Source organism: Theropithecus gelada, chromosome 15 (assembly GCF_003255815.1).
Source record: "Theropithecus gelada isolate Dixy chromosome 15, Tgel_1.0, whole genome shotgun sequence".
In the NCBI taxonomy this organism is placed as follows: Eukaryota; Metazoa; Chordata; class Mammalia; order Primates; family Cercopithecidae; genus Theropithecus; species Theropithecus gelada.
In genome coordinates, this window is record NC_037683.1 from 49544820 (window position 1) to 49566166 (window position 21347).

Sequence of the window (21347 nt, forward strand, 5' to 3'; positions counted from 1 at the left end):
ATGCCTATAATTAAAGTGAGAGCTAGAAAGGGAGGAACTACAGAAGAAACCACAATAGCAAGATGTCTATTCCTTTTGGTACCTACTTTTCTTTCGTCATCCTTGACCCTCAGTAGATTCTTGTTTTAACTACTGCAGTTAAGTCTTAGCTGTATACTGGGGAATAAAGAAATGATTCTCTTCTTTGTCTTCTCCCTGGAGGTTCTATGCTTCATTTCTTATTATGGAAAGCGGCAACTTTCTTCCAGTAATATTTCTGAATTCACTGGAAAAAAATTATAGCTGCACAAACAAAATCTTACCCAGTGGTTCTTTCTCAAAGTCAATTCTGATGGTCCCAGCAATTGCGTATGCTATTACTAAGGGGGGAGAAGCTAAATAGTTGGCCCGGGTGTTGGGGTGCACTCGACCTTCAAAATTCCTGTTCCCAGATAGTACTCCAACAGCTACAAGGTCTCCCTGTGTAAGGCAAGAGAAAAATCAGGTCATTAAAAGAGACTGACTAGGCTTCTTGTCTCAGACCATTTGCAAGAGTTTCCACATCTCAAGGATAGTCCTTTAAGCTGCCCTTTCACTTGGTTCTCTCCCACTAGAGGGGAAAAGGGTACATCGGGTGTCCCCGTGGGAGATACTCTGGGTCAAAGGAAGCAGAGACATGTTTAGTGATTTCAGCTCACGAGAAAATACCAGGTAGTTAGAAGGCAACATACTAGTTATTGCTGTCTGGGGCCCAAGAACAGGTGGGAAAGACCTAACAGTTGATAGCTAAAGGAAGTCACAATGACTTACATAGATTCTATAATTAATGCAAAGCAAACCAAATAATATTTTTCAAGGTTCAGCATTTTTGGGACAAAAATCAAGCCAAAACAATTTAGTTTAGATTCATTTGTTTGGAGACTTGTCTCACTTTGAACCAATTTTCAAATTATCCAAGTTGGTGCAAAAGTAATTGTGGCCTTCATCACTGAAATGGCAAAATCACAGTTACTGTTGCACTAACCCAATACCTATAACAAACAGCTGTAGAGCTCTTTGTAGTCAAAACCAGCAAGTACTGAGCACTTACTGGAGTGCCAGACACTGCACTAAGTGACTTATGTTTATCATCATCTTAATTCTCACAACTCTGTAAAATAGATACCATTATCATCTCCAATATACAGTTGTGAAAACCCAGGCACAGATAGGCTAATTAACTTGCCCAAGGTTACCCAGCTAGTAATTTTAGCTAAACTCAAAAGACCACACTCTAAACCACATCCCCTGCTTCCATGGACCTTCCTGAAAATACCAGCATTTTGGTCAAATTACATGAAAAGAAACAACTGCTCTGAAGACCTACAGGCACCTCTGCAATTACCTGTGTGATGGCTTCTACCACAGGTTCAGGTAAAGGCCCACTGTTGCCAATGCAGGTCATGCAGCCATAGCCCACCACGTCAAACCTAGACACCAAGAGAGAAGCACAAAAAAAAAGAGTAACTTGCAGTGAGCCTTTCTGCTGGCCACAGTTTCCAGAGACCACTGTTCAAAAAGGAATTGCAGTGCATGAACGAAGTTCAGTATAGTGCTATTTCTAAAAGTTTCATTCTTGAGAGCATTCTGATACATCATGTAGCATAAGAAAACTATTCATATTTTTTACTTATAAATTGAATAAACAACAATTTTAAGAGTTGAAATCATATATGCCATTTAATATCTTAACTACTGTTATTGTATAATCCCAAGGAGATTTGAATTTTATGAGGCACATGAATAAAATATAAGTCAGGAATAATATGGAAATTGGAGAAATTGGAGAAAGCGTATTTGGCAATGAATACGTTCATGCACTGCACAATGATGTTTCAGTTAGTGACAGACCACATGTACACAACGGAGCTGACAAATTCCTATCACCTAGTGATGTTGTAGCCATCGTGATGTCACAGCGCAAGGCATTTCTTGTTTATGATGATGCTGGTATAAACAAACTCATGCTGACGTTTTATAGTTCTTTTAGAGTGTACTCTTTTTTTAAAAAAAAAACAACAAAAAACAGTTAAGTGTAAAGCAGCCTCAGGAAGTATTCCAGAAGGCATTATTATCTTAGGAGATGACAGCTCCATGGATGCTATTGCCCCTGAAGACCTTCCAGTGGGACAGATGTGGAGGTAGAAGACAGTAACGCTGACGATCCTGACCCTGTGTAGGCCTAAAGTGTGTGTTTATCTCTTAGGGTTTTTTTTTTGTTGTCGTGGTGTTTATTTTTTTTTTGAGACAGGGTCTTGCTGTCACCCAAACTGGAGTACAGTGGCATGATCATAGCTCACTGCAACCTCAAACTCTGGACTCAAGCCATCCTGCAGCCTCAGCCTCCTGAGTAGCTAGGACTACAGGCATGTACCACCATGCCTGGCTAATTGTTTAAATTTTTTTTTTGTAGAAACAGAGGTCTCACTATGTTGTCCTGGCTGGTTTCAAACTCCTGGCTTGAAGCAATCCTCTTGCCTTGGTGTCTCAAAGCACTGATATTACAGGTGTGAGCTACTGGGTCCAGCCTGTCTTGGTTTTTAACAAAAAAGTTTAAAAAGTAAAAAAATAAAAACTTCAAAAATAGAAAAAACCCTATGTAATAAAGATACAAAGAAAATATTGTGGAACAGCTATATGATATGTTTGTTTTAAGCTAAGTGTTATAAGAGTCAAGAGTTTCAATAAACTTAAAAGTTTGTAAAATAAAAGTAAGCAACGGTTAACACTATTGAAGAAAGAAACTGTTTTTTAAATTAAGTTAGTGTAGCCTAAGTGTCCAGTGTTTATAAAGTCAACAGTAGTGTGCAGTAATGTCCTAGGCCTTCACATTCACTCTCCACTCATTCACTGATTCACCCAAAGCAACTTCCAGTCCTGCAAAGTCCATCCCTCTAGGGCACTTACCTCTTTAGATGGAATGTAAGGGTTTAAGTCTAACTACCATCTGATAAATGACTATGCAATTAGATATCAGATAATCTCACATCTGTTACAAGGTGACACAGCAAGATACATGAGGGATAAAATTCAACAAAAGCAATGGTGCAAAAGAAAACTCTCCCTCACCCAAGCTGAGACAGATAAGGCATGACTCCGCTTTCTTGTAGGTAGTAGGTGACCACGCCGCTCCCAGGAGACAGGCTAGTTTTGATGTAAGGCATCACGTTCAGGCCAGCATCCACAGCTTTCTTTGCTAACAATCCTGTGAAATGATAAACACAGATGCAGTGTGGGTGGCTGCCTGCTCTAGGTGCCAGGCACACTTCAGAAAAGAGCCTGATTTTCTTCAGTCTGCATTTCCTGCCACCACCTGACCATGCTCCCTTCCTGTTGGCACTATCTGCTGTTTTTGCTGCCAAACAGAAATCTAAAGGTTCCCTGGCCAACGGTCATTTAGATGTATGCAGTAAACTCAAAACTAGGCAAGGAAATGAAGAAAGACATTTGCTTACCTTTTTTTTTAAAAAGAGATAAATCTAAAACCATTTAGGAATATATTACAAAATGAGTTTTTAATTTTTTTAGAGGGAAAATGATCTTTCTAATTATGTTTGATTTGGATGAAAATCATAATTGAAGGAGCCCTTTTTGTAACTATATCAACTGTGTGCTGGCTGGCAAGGAACAGTCAGCCGAGAAGTAAAAATCGAATGTTCAGATATATCTTGAAGTGGAAGATCTGCTGGACTTTGGCAGATACAGAGACTGCTACTGGAACACTGGGTGCTCTGTCTTAGGAAGTATCACAGAAGTAACAAAAACATGAGCAGTGGGGGTGGGGGCATGAGGGGACAAAAAGCCACAGACAAGCTGGGGACTTGTCCACAGAAGACTGGTTTGCTCCAGACCAGACAGGGAAAGCTTAGGTGGCAATACATGGACTCAGGCAAAGAAGGTTTTCCTAATGCCTGTGTCGGCTTCATAAAAAGGAACTGTTGACACTGTCTGGTCTGTGGATGGATATAAGAGAAGCTTTAGGGATGACCAAAAACTTGGAAACTAAAGAGACCTTATAGTAGGGAAACCGCGTATATAAATATTAACAACTTAACCAGAATTGTAAAACAGGTCAGCTGCCCCAGGTTTTATCAGCCAGTGCCCTGTGCCTCATTCAGAAACACCTCCCAGCATTCAAGTCAGAACTCAATCCTGCTGCTCAGGGCTTTCACGAAGAACAAAGTCTGTGATAACGCTTTATTTTTCTTCCAAAGTCTGACATGAGAATGTAGGCTTTCCCAGAAATCTAGCTTCCTTTGCTTTCCTCTATTTATTTTCTGTGTTAATTCTCAAGACAGACTATTATGCAGTGTGCATTCTATTTTAGAAACTTTGCTTTGGACACTATTTGTTGTGTAGATATTTATGGGCCAATAAATATCTGTATCTGGAAAAGATGAGGTTCAGGGAACTACACACAGAACTCCGCTAAGGCCCAGGGCCCTGTCTTGGGCTATTTCCACCTACACATGTGTATGATGACCATGAGGATGGAGTCAAATGCACTTACCTGCCCCTAACATCACAGATGGATTACTGGTGTTTGTGCAGCTAGTAATGGCCGCAATGACCACAGAACCATGAGCAAGGGTGAATTCAGTGTTATCATAGATAAAGGTCTTATGGTCATTATGATGTTCGGGAGCCACTTGGAATCCTTTAAATCCTTGCTAAAAGAAGAAAAAATATATATTATATAGGAATATGTTTATATAAGATACACATATATCTGGCTAGAGGAAAAAACATACATATAGTCAATGGTTCTCACATTAGAAGAAGGAATACTTTGGTAAGTATAATTTTTACAGAAAAATTACTCGTTTTAAATCTTTACGAAAAGCAGTCATGATATCTGAGTCTTACTCTGCACTGAAATTAGTAACAATTACTTCCTTCCCACCTCAAAAATGTAAATGCTAAAACTACAAATTTAAAGTTACTCTAAATTGAACTCAATGACATTATTGTACAGTTTAATGGATAGGGACTGATTAAGACTATGGATTCTAACCTTAGGGAAATTTAGAAAAAGGTGCTATTTTGACCAGATTCAACTAATCATGATCAACAGTGCAAACAAAGTACAACTGAATATTTGGCATAATACTGGTGTCTCACAGATAAAATCCATCATACATCTTAATCATTCCTTTGGGAAATGTTCATTGAAAATCTACTGCATATGAGATACTGTGCTAGGTACCTTGTGGGCTCCCAAGGTGATTCAGACACAAATCCTGTTCTCAAAGGTACAGTCTAGTAACAGAAATCATACATGCAAATAAAATACCAACAATGTAAGTTAAAGAATATGGAACGCTATCAAAGTATTTCAGACCAAGCACCATGAAGTGTCCAATAAGGAAAGGTGACTTTCTGCTATGAGATTCTGAGAACCCAGTGCAGAGTAGCTGGTATCTGAACAAAGTTTTATGGAGTTCACAGAACAGAATATAATGAGTTGGAGAAGAGACTTTCAGGCAGGGAGGGGCATGCAGAAAGGTACAACAGTTAGAAAACTTTGGGTGAGTAAACAGTGTGGTGAGGGTCCTGCGAAAAGCAGACGTGCTTAAAAAGGTGGGTTGAGTTGTGTTTATGATGGCTCTTGCTGCTTGGCTCGTGGCTAATGGAGGAAGTCATTAAGGACTTCAGAAGGGAGAATAAACACCCTCAAGCGTCAGGCTGTAGGAAGATTCATGTCAAGTGGGATGAAAGCCTGGACACTGAGTAACCGGGGTAGAGTCGAGAGGATTCAACCTCTTCCCACAGGCCCCTACCTTGGCTCCAAGGCAGCTCTCAAAATCCTTTTTCATGTCGGACACAGCAACTTTGTCCTGAGGCCTTTTGGGTCCACTACAGCAAGGCACTACTGTTTTCAAATCTAATTCCACAACCTGTTGACCCCAAAGAAAAGAAATTACAGAATTTACATTATACCCACAAAGAGGAAATCCAAAGCATGCCAGAAAATTTAAAACATCACAACCATAAAAATAAGCAAATAAACTACCACATTCAAAAACAAGGAAGCCAATGTTTCTCTTAATTCTCTTAATTAATCTTAAGCGATTAATTTCACAGGATCATGATGGGCACTTAAGTAGCAGGAGACAGGCAGGCAGCCTTGCCATCTCTCAGAAAGAACAGGGTGGGTGCTGCAGAGGCCCAGTGTCCTCCACTCACCCATCCTTGGAGGCAGCTCATCGCGCTTTGTATGGCTAAGTCAGGTTGAAGGTGGGTTATCTATTGAAATCATACATAAACCATTACACTTCTAAGGTGATTTGGGAGGGATGCAGCCATTAAGTTATCAACGCCAGGAAATGGGCCTTAGTCTAATTGAATATTTCCTTTCCTCAGTGTAATAAGAAACCAAACAAGGGTCGCAGGTCTAGTTTACCTTGTGGTCTAGAAAAATGTGGATTCAGTTTACTGACATGTTTGTACCTTCACTTCTTTCTAGGTCTATAATAATGATGGTTTAGCCTTTAAACAGCTCTTGTTCCACTAGTGAAATCTTTTCATTTTTCTTTATATTTCAATAGATTTTTGAGGAACAGGTGGTGTTTGGTTACATGAATAAGTTCTTTAGTGGTGATTTCTGAGATTTTGGTGCATCCATCACCTGAGCAGTGTACATCGTACCCAATGTGTAATCTTTTATCCTTCACCTCCCTCCCACCCTTTCCCCTGAGTCCCCAAAGTCCATTGTATCATTTTTATTCCTTTAGCAGTCTTTCAGTGGTCTTCCACATTAAGAGTCATGAATCAATAGTTCAAATAGGGGGGGGACACTTAACTTACAATGATTAAACCAGTAGGAATGTAAGAAGTTATATTATTCTGTTATGTTTACAATTTCCTTATCCTTTTGGTTTTTCAACCTTTTAACAGTCCGTTCTCTTGTAATGCCTTGGCAGTGACTAATTTCTTACCAGTGCATTCCCCCAAGAAAAAACACAACTAAAATCGCAGGCTTGCGGAAGAGGAAATACATGCGCAGTGGAAGGCACTCTCATACCTGGGTGAAGTCTGGGTCTTGAGAAGGGTCATTGAAATCTCGAAACATTCCTACAGCCTGAAGATATTTTTTAATGTACTTTACTTTTTCTTTATCACGACCTAAAAGGCATTTTAAGGAGTAACAAGTAACATAGGTTAGTATTTCCTGGTTGAAGTTTATAAACTGATACTTGCATCAGCAATTATGTAAGTATGCAACATATGCTGCACTTACACGCACACCAACAGCTCTGTCGATTTTTCGGCTTCCACGCTAATGGTTTAACTCTCCCCCTGATGCTGCTTTTTATTAGGGGCCATTAATGAATGTGCTGTTCCTATCAAAGTGACTGTTTTCTGAAAAAGATTCTGGTTCTATCTATAGATAACCCCCTTCTTTTTGGGTATAGCCTTTAATTAAGAGAATCTTACACCTGAGCTAATTGTGAAAGCATGCCTATGCATTTGCCTTCAACTGGCCACAAAGACTTAGCATTCCACATGATTTTACTGTTAAAATTAAAACCCATCCCAACCCCACCCGAAACCACTGGCTACTGAGCACTTTCTGGGCACTGTGCCCTAAACCTTTTAAATGTATTACCTCAATCTCTAATCCTTTATCATAGTCTTATGATACAATTATTATTCCCATTTATAGATGAGGAAATGGTGGCTCAAGAAGACTCCCTAAGTAACTTTCTCACGTAACACAGCCAGTAAACAGCAGAACTAAAATCCAAACCTGAGCTTGACCCAGAAGTTCAAAGTCTTAACTCATGATGCTGCATCACCAGGAATATGACCTTGAGCCCTTTGCTATTTACCTCTTATCAAGATCCCGGTGTAGGAGATAATACTCATGAAGTATGACCAACGGACATGCCGTCCACAATTTCTCTGATGGTTAGAAACAGAAGGTTTGATCCTTTGGCCTACCACTGATCAGAATTTTTTGTTTGTCTGCTTGTTTTAGCTGAATTGTAAACGTCATTAGCTCTCAGCACAGGCCTCATAAATGACAGCTGTATGAGCTTCACTAATGTATTTGTATCCTGACCTGTTGTTGAGCCCGCTGTTCACTACACCCCATGCCATGCTCTTCATGAAGATGAACAGGAGAAATGTCTCTTAGGGTTTACTGTGAGAAAGGGCTACACTCTTCTGAAGCAAAATGTTTGTTTCAATTTAATAGATGTTACAAATTTGGCACTGGATCACCAAGAAGTATAATGGCCACCTGCAGCACCACGGGAACTAACCAGTTAACCTTCCCTCTAGATCCATCTCACAGCTTTTGCCCCTCTATCCAGCACACTATCCCTTCTCTTCTTTAGGTTGATTCCCTCAATTATTTATTCCGTTCTTTTAGTTCTTTATCTTTTTCACTTAAAATCCTTTGGGGGAACAAAGATGTATTAATCAATTTCAATTTATTTTTATATTTAATAAAAACTTTTTTTAAATAAACTTTTTCATCACAATCTTTGCTATTTCTAGAGGAATTTCCTCAGTTTATGGGAGAAGACTAAGATTTATTTGGAGTCTGAAAGATTCTCATGAAACCCTTCCAGTGGCTGTCCCTTCACTTCATCCAGACATCTGCGCAAGCACCTCTGGAGTACTTCAGCCACCTCCCCTTTCTTTTTCATTATCACATCACACTTACACATTTGTTCACTTGTTCACTGTCCTCCCCCCTCACTAGAAAGTAAGCTACCTGATGGCAGGGACTTTATTTTATAATCTTGTTCACTGCCATATCTTTGGGAACTAGACCAGATATTAATAATTTGCTAAATGAATGACTGAATGAAGAGTTAATGTTTTTAAAACGAGAAACACATTTTAAAGCTTTCTCAAAGTTAAAAGTCAAATTTCTAAAAATACAGAGTTAAAGATCTGTCAATGATTTAAAATGCCTTCATAAGCAGCCTCTCATTTCTTTTCTTTCTTTTTTTTTTTTTTGAGACAGTCTTTCTCTGTTGCCTAGGCTGGAGTGCAGTGGTGCGAGATCAGCTCACCACAACCTCTGCCTCCCGGGAGTTTCACCATGTTGGCCAGGCTGGTCTCGAACTCCTGACCTCAGGTGATCTGCCGGTCTTGGCCTCCGAAAGTGGTGGGATGACAGGAGTGAGCTACCATGCCTGGCCTCATTTCATTTTTTGGATATCCCTGAGAGGGGTGTTGCAGAGTGCTGTTCCTGTTTGGAGCCAGGCAGTTGCAGGCTTGGCTTCTGACTCTGCTATTTATTAGCCTTGGGGATGAACACTTCTCTGATCCTCAGTTTTCTCTAATGTTAATTAACTAGTCAATCAACCTACCCTACAGATTTGTAAAGAGGTTGACAGCAAATACATACCAGGTGCCTGGTACACAGCAAGTACCCAACAGACAACAGTAACCATTACTAAGATCACTTGTTTAATGTCAAAAAAACTAGTAGTAGAGGACCAGTATAAATATCCAGGCTTCTGTAATCTCTGAGCTCTTTCTATTGGCCATACCATCTCTATCTCATATTAACTCCTTAAATCCCAAAAACCCATTTTGACTCCATGGAGAAAAAAAAAAAAATGTGTAACTGTAACCCAGTGCCTTCTGTTGGGCAGAGGCAGAAGGCAGTGCTCAGATTCTCAGTGTTTCATCGAACTTTTACAAAGAGCCCTGTGCTTTCAGGGCCCTTCACTTACCTGTTTGCACCAGGTATGTGATACTAACTTCGTCAACTGGGAAAAAGGCAGCAGTTGCTCCATACTCTGGACACATGTTAGCAATTGTAGCTCGGTCAGCAATGGACAACCGGGCTACTCCTGGCCCGAAGAACTCGACAAATCTGCCCACTACCCCAACCTGGCGGAGGTGCTAAGCAGCAGAAACAACAGAAAAGTTGGAGATCTGACGGCCCACATTCAAAATGCAGAACTACCATCTTGCACTTCTTATAAACTAGTCTTGTCAGTAAACCCAAAAAATACATTAGCCCAACACATTTGTGATCACTTTCAAAACTTAAAAAGCAATGCCAACTAAATGCAACATGGTATCCTGGATTGAATTCTGGAGCAGAAAAGGGACATTACTGAAAAAACTGGTAAAGCCTGTAGTTAAGAGTACCACACCAATGTTAACCTCTTAGTTTTGATAAACGTGCCATGGTTATTTAAGATGTTAACATTATGGGAAGCTGGGAGAAAGATAACAGGAATTCTCTGTACTCTTTGTACTAACTCTCCTATAAATCTAAGATGATGTCAAATAGTTCTTATTTATAAAAAGAAAGACAAAGTGTGCCCAAAATACAAATGATATTAAGAAAGATATTTCAAAATGAGAAACATTCTCTTTCCCTCTCCAATGAGATCACTGGAAGCATCTGGAAGTGTTACATATTAAATTCTTTCAACCTAAATAACTACTTGCACTAGTTAAGAAAATAACTTTTCAAAGGCATAATGAACAAAATTCATGCTACAAGTATAAGTCAAATGTAACCAAAAGATCCCCATATCTTTTCCACACAAGGCACCAGCCAGGAGTGAGGCCACAGTGACTGACTTAGCTCTGCATAAAGCCAGTTTCTAGCCACAACCACATAGATGGGCTCTTTTGGTTATATGGGATTCTGCCAAATTTTGTGAGGAAGTCCTGTAGTATTCCACATCTGAAGAACAGTGCACAGACATTTGTGATAAGCTATGGTATTCAAATAAATCCAATTCCAAATTTCACAAAAATTAAATCAAACAGAAATGTGTTTTGCACTTTAAAAATAGCGTGTCCATGCAAAAGACCCCAGCCTCCAAACTATAAAAGCAGAAAAAATTATGTTTGTGATCATTAAAAACCATTGCTTTTCCAAGCATCTTCCAAAATGAAATGGCCTTCTTTTTACAAAACAAGTAAATCACAGAAAAAGATGATCTCCTCTAACAGCTACAGAAAAAGCCTAATACTTTCCAGCTTGGTGACATATGTTACAATAATGTAACTTATAATACAGAGAAGAGAATTTAAAAAGTAAAATTCTATTCATGGAACTACCTTGCTATTTGCATAAAAGGAAGAACCATGTGGAAAACATGTAGTGAAAGCATAAACACACACACGGGAATGATTCTTACAACCTCAGGATAGTGATTATTTCTAGAAATGGGGAATGTGGCTTTAGCCACAGATATTACATATTATTTCTTTAAAAACACAGAGAGCTCTGAAGCAACTATGACAAAATGGTATCATCTGTTAAATCTAGGTGGTGGGCATATGAATGCCATCTTAATTTCTGTATCATTGAACTATTTCACAGTTTAAAAATTTTCCTTTAAGAAAAAAGATCAAGCCTGTAATCCCAGCACTTTGGGAGGCCGAGACGGGCAGATCACGAGGTCAGGAGATTGAGACCATCCTGGCGAACACGGTGAAACCCCGTCTCTACTAAAAAAAATACAAAAAACTAGCCGGGCGAGGTGGCGGGCGCCTGTAGTCCCAGCTACTCGGGAGGCTGAGGCAGGAGAATGGCGTAAACCCGGAAGGCGGAGCTTGCAGTGAGCTGAGATCCGGCCACTGCGCTCCAGACTGGGCGACAGAGTGAGACTCCGTCTCAAAAAAAAAGATCGATAAAAATGACAAGCTTTTGGCTAGATCAATGCAGCAATACTAGAAGAAAATAAACATAATTATCTAAACTTAACAAAGAATACTCCCCTTACCTCATCTCCTTTTAAAATCATCAACCTGGTTTTCTAGCATTGCTAGAGCACTTGGAAACCAAAAAAGATTCCATTATTTATTCCCTCCATTGGAAAGCTACAATTGCGACTTTCCAAGACCACAGAAGAGGTTGCATATTGTTACCTTGGTAATGGTGAGCACGATGTCAGTGGATGTTACCAGAGGGTGGGGCTTCCCCATCAGCCTATAGCCAATCACCTGAGGAAGCACCATACTGATTGGCTGACCCAGCATGACAGCTTCTGCTTCAATACCACCGACACCTGCAATGAACGGCATGACCGGAAAAATGCTTTCATCACTCCTTACTCTATCTCTCAGGTATAAATTTAGTGACATTAACAGGTAATAAACCCAGATACAATGTTTAATTGGTACAGAGTTATGTTCCTATAAAGAACAGTTGTTTTTTCTCTATTTTCCTTTATAGAATTTTTAAACAAGTATTTCTCAAAGCATGGTCCCCCAAACACCTGTATCAAAATCCCCTTGGTGCCACATGCAAAGAAGAGTAAGCTTTGGGAACCTCTGTTTTTAATACCCCAGGTGATTTTCATGTACGCTAAATGTCCCTAACCCCTTGCTCCTGTTCATTCTTCCAAGTATAATTACTGAGTGCCTGCTAGGTGCAAAGTGATTCTCTGGGCACTGGAAAAACACCAGTGACAAAACTGACAAAAATACCTCTCGGAAACTTGTGGTCATGTAAATTCATGTTACTGAGATATAATAGAATCAAAGTGAATTAAAGTGCATGCCCCAAAACAGCATATATGGAATAGAAACCTGGAAGAACACTCACCCCAACCAAGAATGCCCAAGCCATCAATCATGGTAGTGTGCGAGTCTGTGCCCACGAGGCTGTCTGGGTAATAATATCCATCCTGATCAAATACCACTCTTGCCAAATATTCCAAATTCACCTGGTGGATGATTCCTGAGCCGGGGGGAATAATCCTCATGTTGTGAAAAGCCTGGGAACCCCACTGGGATTGACAAATGGAAAGAACACTATGAACACGTGAAGTACTTCTACTCAGCCCATCTTCTTGGCATCTCTCCCTCGTACCCCACATACAAAGAAAACCAAACAATGGAACCAGAACCTGCCCATACCTTTAAAAATTCAAATCGCTCTCTATTTCTTTCAAATTCCAGGTCTTGATTCTTCTGTAAACTGTCTGCCCTGTCAGAGAGAAAAATTAAATGTATACAATTTGAGGCTTAACATGTTAGTGGTCAAATTTATTGGTGGTGAAGAAACAAAATGGAATTGCATCTCCTTGCTTGCTGAGTGATAATTTCACTCGTGACTACTTACAGTGTGGAATAGGAGAGGTAACTAGTGAAAGTAAAAAGAGTAATTATTGTTTGGTTCAAGTGATTCCTACAAGGCCTTTAAATATGGTAGGCAGAAAACATGGAACTGACTTCAAGTTAAAACTAATCTAATCATAGTCTGACTCTTAGGAACAGACTCAAGACATTATATGACAACAGCAGCTTGGACATTTAAAGAACTCTTGTTTCTATACTCCTCATTCATGACCTCATTATAACACCTCTCTGACCTGGGCTGTGTCTGGGTTGGCATTTTCATCTCTATGTTGGGAGACAGAAAACTAGCAATGCTGACAGGATCAGTACCTTATAGAATCACAATCTCCTGTGTGTAGGACCAAGGTTTATGAGGAAGGTGGTGTCACCTGATAACGTCTGTGAACCACAGATTATACGCTAAGATTTACTCAAGGTCATTCAGTCCATCAGGACAACATAGGGCACCAGGATGATTTTCTAGGATTTTAAAAATCAAACTGCATTGTTTTGAGTCAAGGTAGAATAAGTCATAGTCACAAGATCGCAGATTCAGCACACAGAATGTGCTTGTAAAGTGTGTATCATAGGATTCAGTGAACACAGGAAAGGCTAGTAAAATTCATAGCTAAGACCAAAGTCAGACTTCATTAAATAATGAAGTACTGGATAACTACTTTCTAGTACCCAGTAGTTAACACTTATTGACACTACTAGGAGCCAGCAACTATTCTAAATGCTTTATGTTAATTTTCTCATTCAGTCTCCATAATATCCCTTTGAGTCACGTACAACTAATAGCCACATTTTTCAAGTGGGGAAACTGAGACATGGAGAGGTTAACAAACTTGCTCAGGACCACAGAAACTAGTAAATGGTGGAACTGGGATTGAAACCCAGGCTGTCTGACTCCCGAGTTGACACAATCCTTTAATCTCTATACCACACAGCCTTCCTGTCATAGTTACAGAGACGGTGGCAGTAATGGTGGCAGTGGTAGTACCACCACCACAGTAACAGCAAGAGCTAAAAGGCAACATTACGTTATGGATGCTCAGAGCTTTACACATGTGAACTCATCATCACAACCCCTCAAGTAAATGCTACTGTCATCCTCAGTGTCCGGAAGCAGCAGCTGATACTACTGTCATCCTCAGTGTCCGGAAGCAGCAGCTGAGGCACAGAAAGGTTAAAATTGTCCAAAGTTAGACGATAAGACGGTACTGTTATCTGAGCCGAGGTCTGACTTGCCCCGGGACTTTCTGCTTTGACCATGATACTCTGTTTCTCACCCACTCTGATCATCCACCCTCCCAGAGCCTGCCATGTGCTACATGCTGAAAATGCAATGGTGCAAAAGCTGTGTGCTCACTGCCCACTACCACACTGAGTTTGGTGAGAGGGCAACTGCAGAAGCATGTAATCATCACTGCCTGGTAGGGTGCCATGGGAGCACGCGGAATGGGCCATGAACTCAGCCAGCAGTGGGGGTTGAGGGGACCGGAATGCTTTCCAGAAGGACATGGTACCAATGTAGTCTGAAGGATGACGGTAAGTCAGCCTGAGCAAGATGGTCAGGCACTCCTTGGGGGAAAAAAGGACTGGAAGCACATGTTATTTACCTCACAGAAAACACATTTGGAGCCGGGCACAGTGGCTCATGCCTGTAATCCCAGCACTTTGGGAGGCTGAGGTGGGCAGATCACGAGGTAAGGAGTTCAAGACCAGGTGGGCCAACATGGTGAAACCCCATCTCTACTAAAAATACAAAAATTAGCCAGGCGCGGTGGCATGCGTCTGCAATCCCAGTTACTCAGGAGGCTGAGGCAGGAGAATCACTTGAACCCGGGAGGCGGAGGTTGCAGTGAGCTGAGATCACGCCACTGCACTCCAGCCTGGGCGACAGAGCGAGACTCTGTCTCAAAAAAAAAAAAAAAAAAAAAAAGGAAAAAAGAAAAAGAAAACATAGTTGGCTACTACACTGACTTTTTTTTATCTTGATATCAGTATTCTCCAAGACAAGTGTTGGTTGCTTTAATAGGATCATTTCCAGAGACTGCCTCACAGGGGTCTACAAACTAGCCCATGGGCCAAATGTGGCCCAATGCCCAGATATGCTTGGCCCTCAAATGAAGGATGATTTTTACATTTCTAAAGGGCTGGGGTGTTGGCGGGGAAGAATATGTGACAGAGACAGCATGTGGCCAGCAAAGTCTAAAGTATTTGCTATTGGCCCTTTCTAGAAAAAGTCTGCAGATCCCTGCCTGAGTGAATGAGTGTCTGTGAATGTATGTACATGTTCGAGAAGAGCAAAAGACAGAGAGAAAGGAGGGACCCCAGGATAGCAGAACAAGGCAGGACACCTGCACTGACACTGGCATCAGCAGACTCTGTGGATCCTCTCGACGAGACACAGCTACTCCTCAAGGTCCTCATCTCGACCTTCTCAATAGAATGCTGAGTGCTCCATCCCTCCAGTTCCCACCTGTCTCTACATCCAGATCTATGTTTCCAGTGTGTTTTGGGCATGCGCATCAAGAATACTTCAGGCACCACAAACTCAACGGGTCAAACCCTGATGCTGGGCTTTCTTTCCTAAATCTGTTCCTCTTCCCTGTCTGTCCATATCTAACAAGCTGTTTTCCCACCACTTAGTACCTATAGCTATCAAGGTATTTATTCCAGAAATAGCCTCTCAACTAGCTGCCCTGTGAGGCCATTTAATCTACGTTTGGTATGGTCACCTGAATCATTTCTAAAATATAAATCATCACAAACCAGTTTGAATCTACCAATGGCTTCCCATTTCCTAATAAAGTAAAAATTCCTTGTCTTAAAAACCCAAGTCCTTCAACCTGACCTCAGCCATCTTTTATAAGCTCTCTCCTAGCCTCCAGTCCAAGCTCTCAGCTTCAGCCACACTGTAGTCAGCATGCTTTTCCCACCCCCACTTTCCTCATGCCTTTGCATGCTCTATTTGCTCTGAGTGGAAGGTCTTTTCCAGCTCTTCTCTCCTTGGTAAACAGGCTTCAGGATCCAGATCAGGTGTCACTCCTTGAAAAACCTGCAGACTCCCCAGATCAGGATGATTTGCCCCTTCTCCGTGGTGACTACACTTACCAACTGCATGAAAGCTGTGTGTTCACTAATTTCTCTCCCCTTCTAAACTATAACCTGTTTCTGGAATAAATACTGGCACGTAATAGATCTGCTAAATGGATTTAATTTTTTTTTAAAAAAAGGAAAGCATCTCTGACGTTGATTTCTAGCACTACAGGTGAGATTATAACCACATGTGGCCCCTGCCTCTCCTCCCCATCTCTTTTGCTATACTGTGAGCACTTATGGACTACTAGTCATTGTCCCTGATCTTCTACCCTCCGGCACCAGGAGGATGACAGAGCTTCTCACAGCAGAAGCATGACTGATAATTGATGCGGGAACGTTTACCCCAGAAAATGCTGGGGATATCAGTTTGATGGAAGCAACATGTTCATAGGACGTGCAGAAGCCAGAAATGCTTAGACTGTTTCATGATACAGTAATTCCAGGTAAAACCCTATTTAATCAGGAAAACAAAACATCTATTATATGGAGCTTGGCTCAATTAGCCTAGTTCTAGTTACTGGAATGGATAAATAGACCTAGCATTCAGAATTTTCTACCACTCAGAACTTTCCTAAATTAGTCTAATCTAGTGAGCTTTTAATAAGGTCTCTAAATGTGAATGGCCTCACAGACTAAAGAGGAAATTTCTTAGTTACTTAATTTGAATTCAGAATTGAATGTAGTTCAGTTTCTGAGAATTACATTTAATGGAGCTCCAGAAATTCACAGACAGTATTAACATGGAGATAGCTTTCACATCAATGAAATCTGGTCAGAAACTGTTATGAAATTCTTTTTTTTTTTTTTTTTTTTGAGACTGAGTCTTGGTGTGTCGCCCAGACTGGAGTGCAGTGGTGCAATCTCGGTTCACTGCAAGCTCCGCCTCCTGGGTTCACGCCATTCCCCAGCCTCAGCCTCCCAAGTAGCTGGGACTACAGGCGCCCGGTACCACACAGGCTAATTTTTGTATTTTTAGTAGAGACAAGGGGCTTCACCATGTTAGCCAGGATGGTCTCAATCTCCTGACCTTGTGATCCGCCCGCGTCGGCCTCCCAAAGTGCTGGGATTACAGGCGTGAGCCACCGCGCCCGGCCACTGTTATGAAATTCTTGTTGAAGGAACAAAAAAAAAAAAAGGTGAGGTAACTTTGTAAAATATCACAATAATGTGTTAAAACTTCAATGTCTAAAGAGGGTGTGAAGCTAATTAGTATTATTAGTATTATTATTAGTATTATTCAAACTAGGCAAAGAGCTTATACACATGTAACTGAGATATTTACCACTCTACCACACTGTACCCAGTTTTTCTCACTCATTTCTAGAAACAGAGCACACAGTTTCACAGAGTTGAGACATCACATTTAATTCCTTACAAAAATGAGGAGAGAGATCATGAGGTTAAACTGCAAAAACCACAACTCAAGAAATAAAAACAAAATACCACCAATAAAAACACTTCTAAAAGAAATGTTCTTTTTTTTTTGAGATGGAGTCTCACTCTGTCACCAGGCTGGAGTGCAGTGGCACAATCTCGGTTCACTGCAACCTCCACCTCCCGGATTCAAGCGATTCCCCTGCCTCAGTCTCCTGAGTAGCTGGGACTACAGGCACGCACCACCATGCCCGGCTAATTTTTTGTATTTTAGTAGAGACATGGTTTTACCATGTTGGACAGGATGGTCTTGATCTCCTGACCTCGTGATCTGCCTGCCTCAGCCTCCCAAAGTGCTGGGATTACAGGCACGAGCCACCACACCCGGCCAGTATTCGCTCTAATTTTATATATATATGTGGTTTTGCTAGATTTGGTTATCAATCTAGGTCAAAGCTCACCCTTGGATTTTGCTGTTTTTGTTTTCAGTACATGATGTAAATGAAAAAGGTCTATAAAAAATTGAAACCACAGTTGATTAGAGTCAAGGTCTAAAAAAAAAAAAAAATTACAGTGAACTTGGTGATGACCCAAGTTTAAGATGTATTAACAGCAATGAGCTCTTTGAATTTTGAGTCAATAGAGTTTAGACATGAAAACTATATTACAATTCTGTCTCTACCTGTACTTTCACCTTTTAGGCGAGCGAAATGAAGGTAAACCCATCAACATTAATGAAAGTCTCCAAGAAAGATGAAATTGGGCATGAATTTATGGCTACTTTCATAACTTCTGAAGTGGGTCTTTATCCTGTCTCAAACAGGATAACATTTTATGCATATATTTTAAACTCTTCCATTTGAAACCAAAACATTAAATGAATTCACGTGATTTAGAAAAAAAGGAAGGTGGGAGAAGACATATTGCCTTAGGAGAGGTTCAGAGTCCAAAGGAAAGGGAAGAGCTGGTGAGTACATGGTCTGTTCCAAGAACCATCAATCAATTCAGGGGACAAAGTAGATTTCTCTTTATCCTGAATTTATCTGGTTTGGATGTTAGCAATATTAACTGGAGAAAGACCATTTTCTAAATTTATTTTGAGGCTGCCTGGAACTCAGTTACATCCCCAGAGAAGCAAATAAAGGTGTTTTTGTTTCCCTTTGAGTGATTTCATATTCTTAAATGACTTAATTATAAAAATAATAGCTTCTTATTAGGAAAATGAAGACAGTTACAATCCCGACGATAACTGCTTTGCAACTTGGCACCCTTTCCAATCTTTTAATTCCTGCATCATTTTCCATGTAGCTTACGTCACTCTACATATGCAATGTAGCATCTGGCTCGTTGAGCTACAATGTGATCATGTTCCAAGTGTTATTAAAGACTTCATAAAACTCTAAAGGTTACCTAATGATTCACTTCAGGGGTATACTATAATTTAATAAGCCATTTTTTGTTGGACATTTAGAATGTTTCTAGGCTTCATTTATAAATAATACTTTAATAAACATTATAGGCCATTAAGCTTTCTCTGAAGTCAGCTATTCAGATTAGCTAGATGTAGTGGTGCATGCCTGTGATCACAGCTACTCGGAAGGCTGAGGTGTGAGGATTGCTTAAGCCCAGGAGGTCAAGGCTGCAGTGAACTGTGATCACGTCACCCTGGTCTAGGGAACAGAGTGAGACCGTGTCTCGAAAAATAAATAAATAAATAAATAAAAGATATAAAGGGTATGCTTGGAAGTAGAAATTCCAGGACAAAGGATACAGAAATTTCTAAGGTCTTAACATATATTGCTTTAATCCTCATTTCTAATTTATAGTGCTATCAGCAGTGTATAAAAGTGTCTCCCTTATAACACCTTCATAATTAATGTTTATTTTCTAATGTCAACTATATTGATAAAAAAATGACATCTCAAATATTTACTTTTTTATTACTTGTGAGATTGAAAAGCCTTTATATACTGTTTACTACCATCTGCATTTCCTTTTATTATGAAATGTCCTCTTCCCTTTGCCCATTTATCTTCAGGGACCTATTATTTTCCTAAATGGATTACAGATACTCCATTTATTAAGTATATTAACAGTTTGCCATATTTTTCAAGTTATTTTCTCTTAACTTTGAAGTAACTAAATCTATAGCTTTTTTCCTTGTTTCATTCGTTGCTTCTAAATTTAGTCTCATCGACATCTGATACACACAGATTTCCTTCTCAAACTTTTAAACATTCATAAGAACTGCTCCCTCCACTAATCAGTTTCTAGCACTGTATGTGAAAAAGTTATTTCTTTTCCCACTGATAGTTGTTTTGACAACTTTAGGTAGTCATACTTCTAGGTTAAGATAATAGCCTCTTAAAAACACCTGATTGCCCTCCCTGTATCAAAACCCTTGCTGTGTAACCTTGCAGTTACTTCCACGGAAGATGGGTGAACTGTATTTCCCCATCCCAGCTTTGGGCTCAACCCTGTGATTTGCTTTGATCAGTGGCACCGTGAACAGAAGCGATGCTGTGCTGGTCCTTAGCTAGGCCTTAGAGATACTGTGTGTTTCTACTTGCCCACTTGAGTCTCTGTGGTCACAAGACAGCGGCTTTCTCCTTTAGCCTGGACCCCAAAAGAAACACACATGGAACAGAGTTGTCCCGGCTGCCCCGCAGATGTATGGTTCAGTGTAAGCTGCCAACCTGGCTACTGCAGGGCAAAGCAGAGCTGCCCAACTGTGCTCACCTAGGTCAGCTGACCTCCCAAACAACTAGAAGACGTGTAAGAAATAAATTCTGATTGTTGCCTGCTGCTGAGATTCTGGGGTTACACAGCAATAGCTGATTTTTTTACACCTGTCTCTACATTGAAATCTTCGTGGTTTTGGCTGGTACAAATTCTGCCTTTTGGAGAAAAGGACAAATGGTAGAGTTTCTTCTGACTTCATTCCCATCTGTCGATTACCATTTTGATCCAAAGGGCAAAGATGACTAGATTCTTTCTTTTTTTTTCAAGTTTAACTTCATCAGGTACTCTTTGTTTTTTGAGACGGAGTCTTGCTCTGTCGCCCAGGCTGGAGTGCAGTCGCGCTATCTCTGCTCACTGCAAGCTCCACCTCCGGGGTTCACGCCATTCTCCTGCCTCAGCCTCCCAAGTAGCTGGGACTACAGGCACCCGCCGCCATACCCGGCTAATTTTTTTGTATTTGTAGTAGAGATGGGGTTTCACCATGTTTGCCAGGATGGTCTTGATCTGACCTCGTGATCCGCCCGCCTTGGCCTCCCAAAGTGATGGGATTACAGGCGTGAGTCACTGTGTCCAGCCATCAGGTATTTTATAGGCCCTATCAAATCACTAAGTGCTTCTCTTAGATTCTGTTTTCTATGCTTTTTTGTATATCTTACAAAAGACTGGGGCTATATAACAATGTTTAACATCCTGATGCCATTTTAACCCAAAGACTCACTCCCAACATGTCCAACTTAAAGCAAAGGCTTTTAGAGAGCAAGATTTAGGGATGAAAGCTCATTAAAATAAACTGAGTCAGGAAAATTGACCATTACTACTTGGCTCCTAATCTCACAAAACTTAGTCATCTCTTCATTGGGCTAGGATTACAAACGGTACATATATTTTGATTAAGAAGTATTCACTTCTAAAGTTTAAGAGGCCAGGCCTAAGTTGCTAGTTCACAACTACAAATTCACATGTTCAGTTCTCTTCTTTGTAAAACATTTTCTTTATTTTATTTTATTTTTTTTAAGACAAGGTCTTGCTCTGTCACCCAACTGGTATGC

At 40.4% G+C, this 21347-nt stretch overlaps 1 protein-coding gene across 4 annotated transcripts in view; it reads right to left on the bottom strand.

Annotated features, from left to right (window-relative positions):
- ACO1 (aconitase 1) overlaps positions 1–21347 on the bottom strand; it is a 68382-nt gene that overhangs the window by 21107 nt on the left and 25928 nt on the right. For all 4 annotated transcript variants that reach the window (XM_025359388.1, XM_025359390.1, XM_025359389.1 and 1 more), the window contains 10 exons: positions 12874–12943; positions 12560–12743; positions 11881–12020; positions 9717–9888; positions 7043–7143; positions 5799–5915; positions 4529–4688; positions 3088–3223; positions 1364–1448; positions 303–459 (listed from right to left, as the gene is read on the bottom strand). In XM_025359388.1, coding sequence (XP_025215173.1) covers positions 303–459; positions 1364–1448; positions 3088–3223; positions 4529–4688; positions 5799–5915; positions 7043–7143; positions 9717–9888; positions 11881–12020; positions 12560–12743; positions 12874–12943 — 1322 coding nt within the window. The remainder of the gene's footprint in view (positions 1–302; positions 460–1363; positions 1449–3087; positions 3224–4528; positions 4689–5798; positions 5916–7042; positions 7144–9716; positions 9889–11880; positions 12021–12559; positions 12744–12873; positions 12944–21347) is intronic.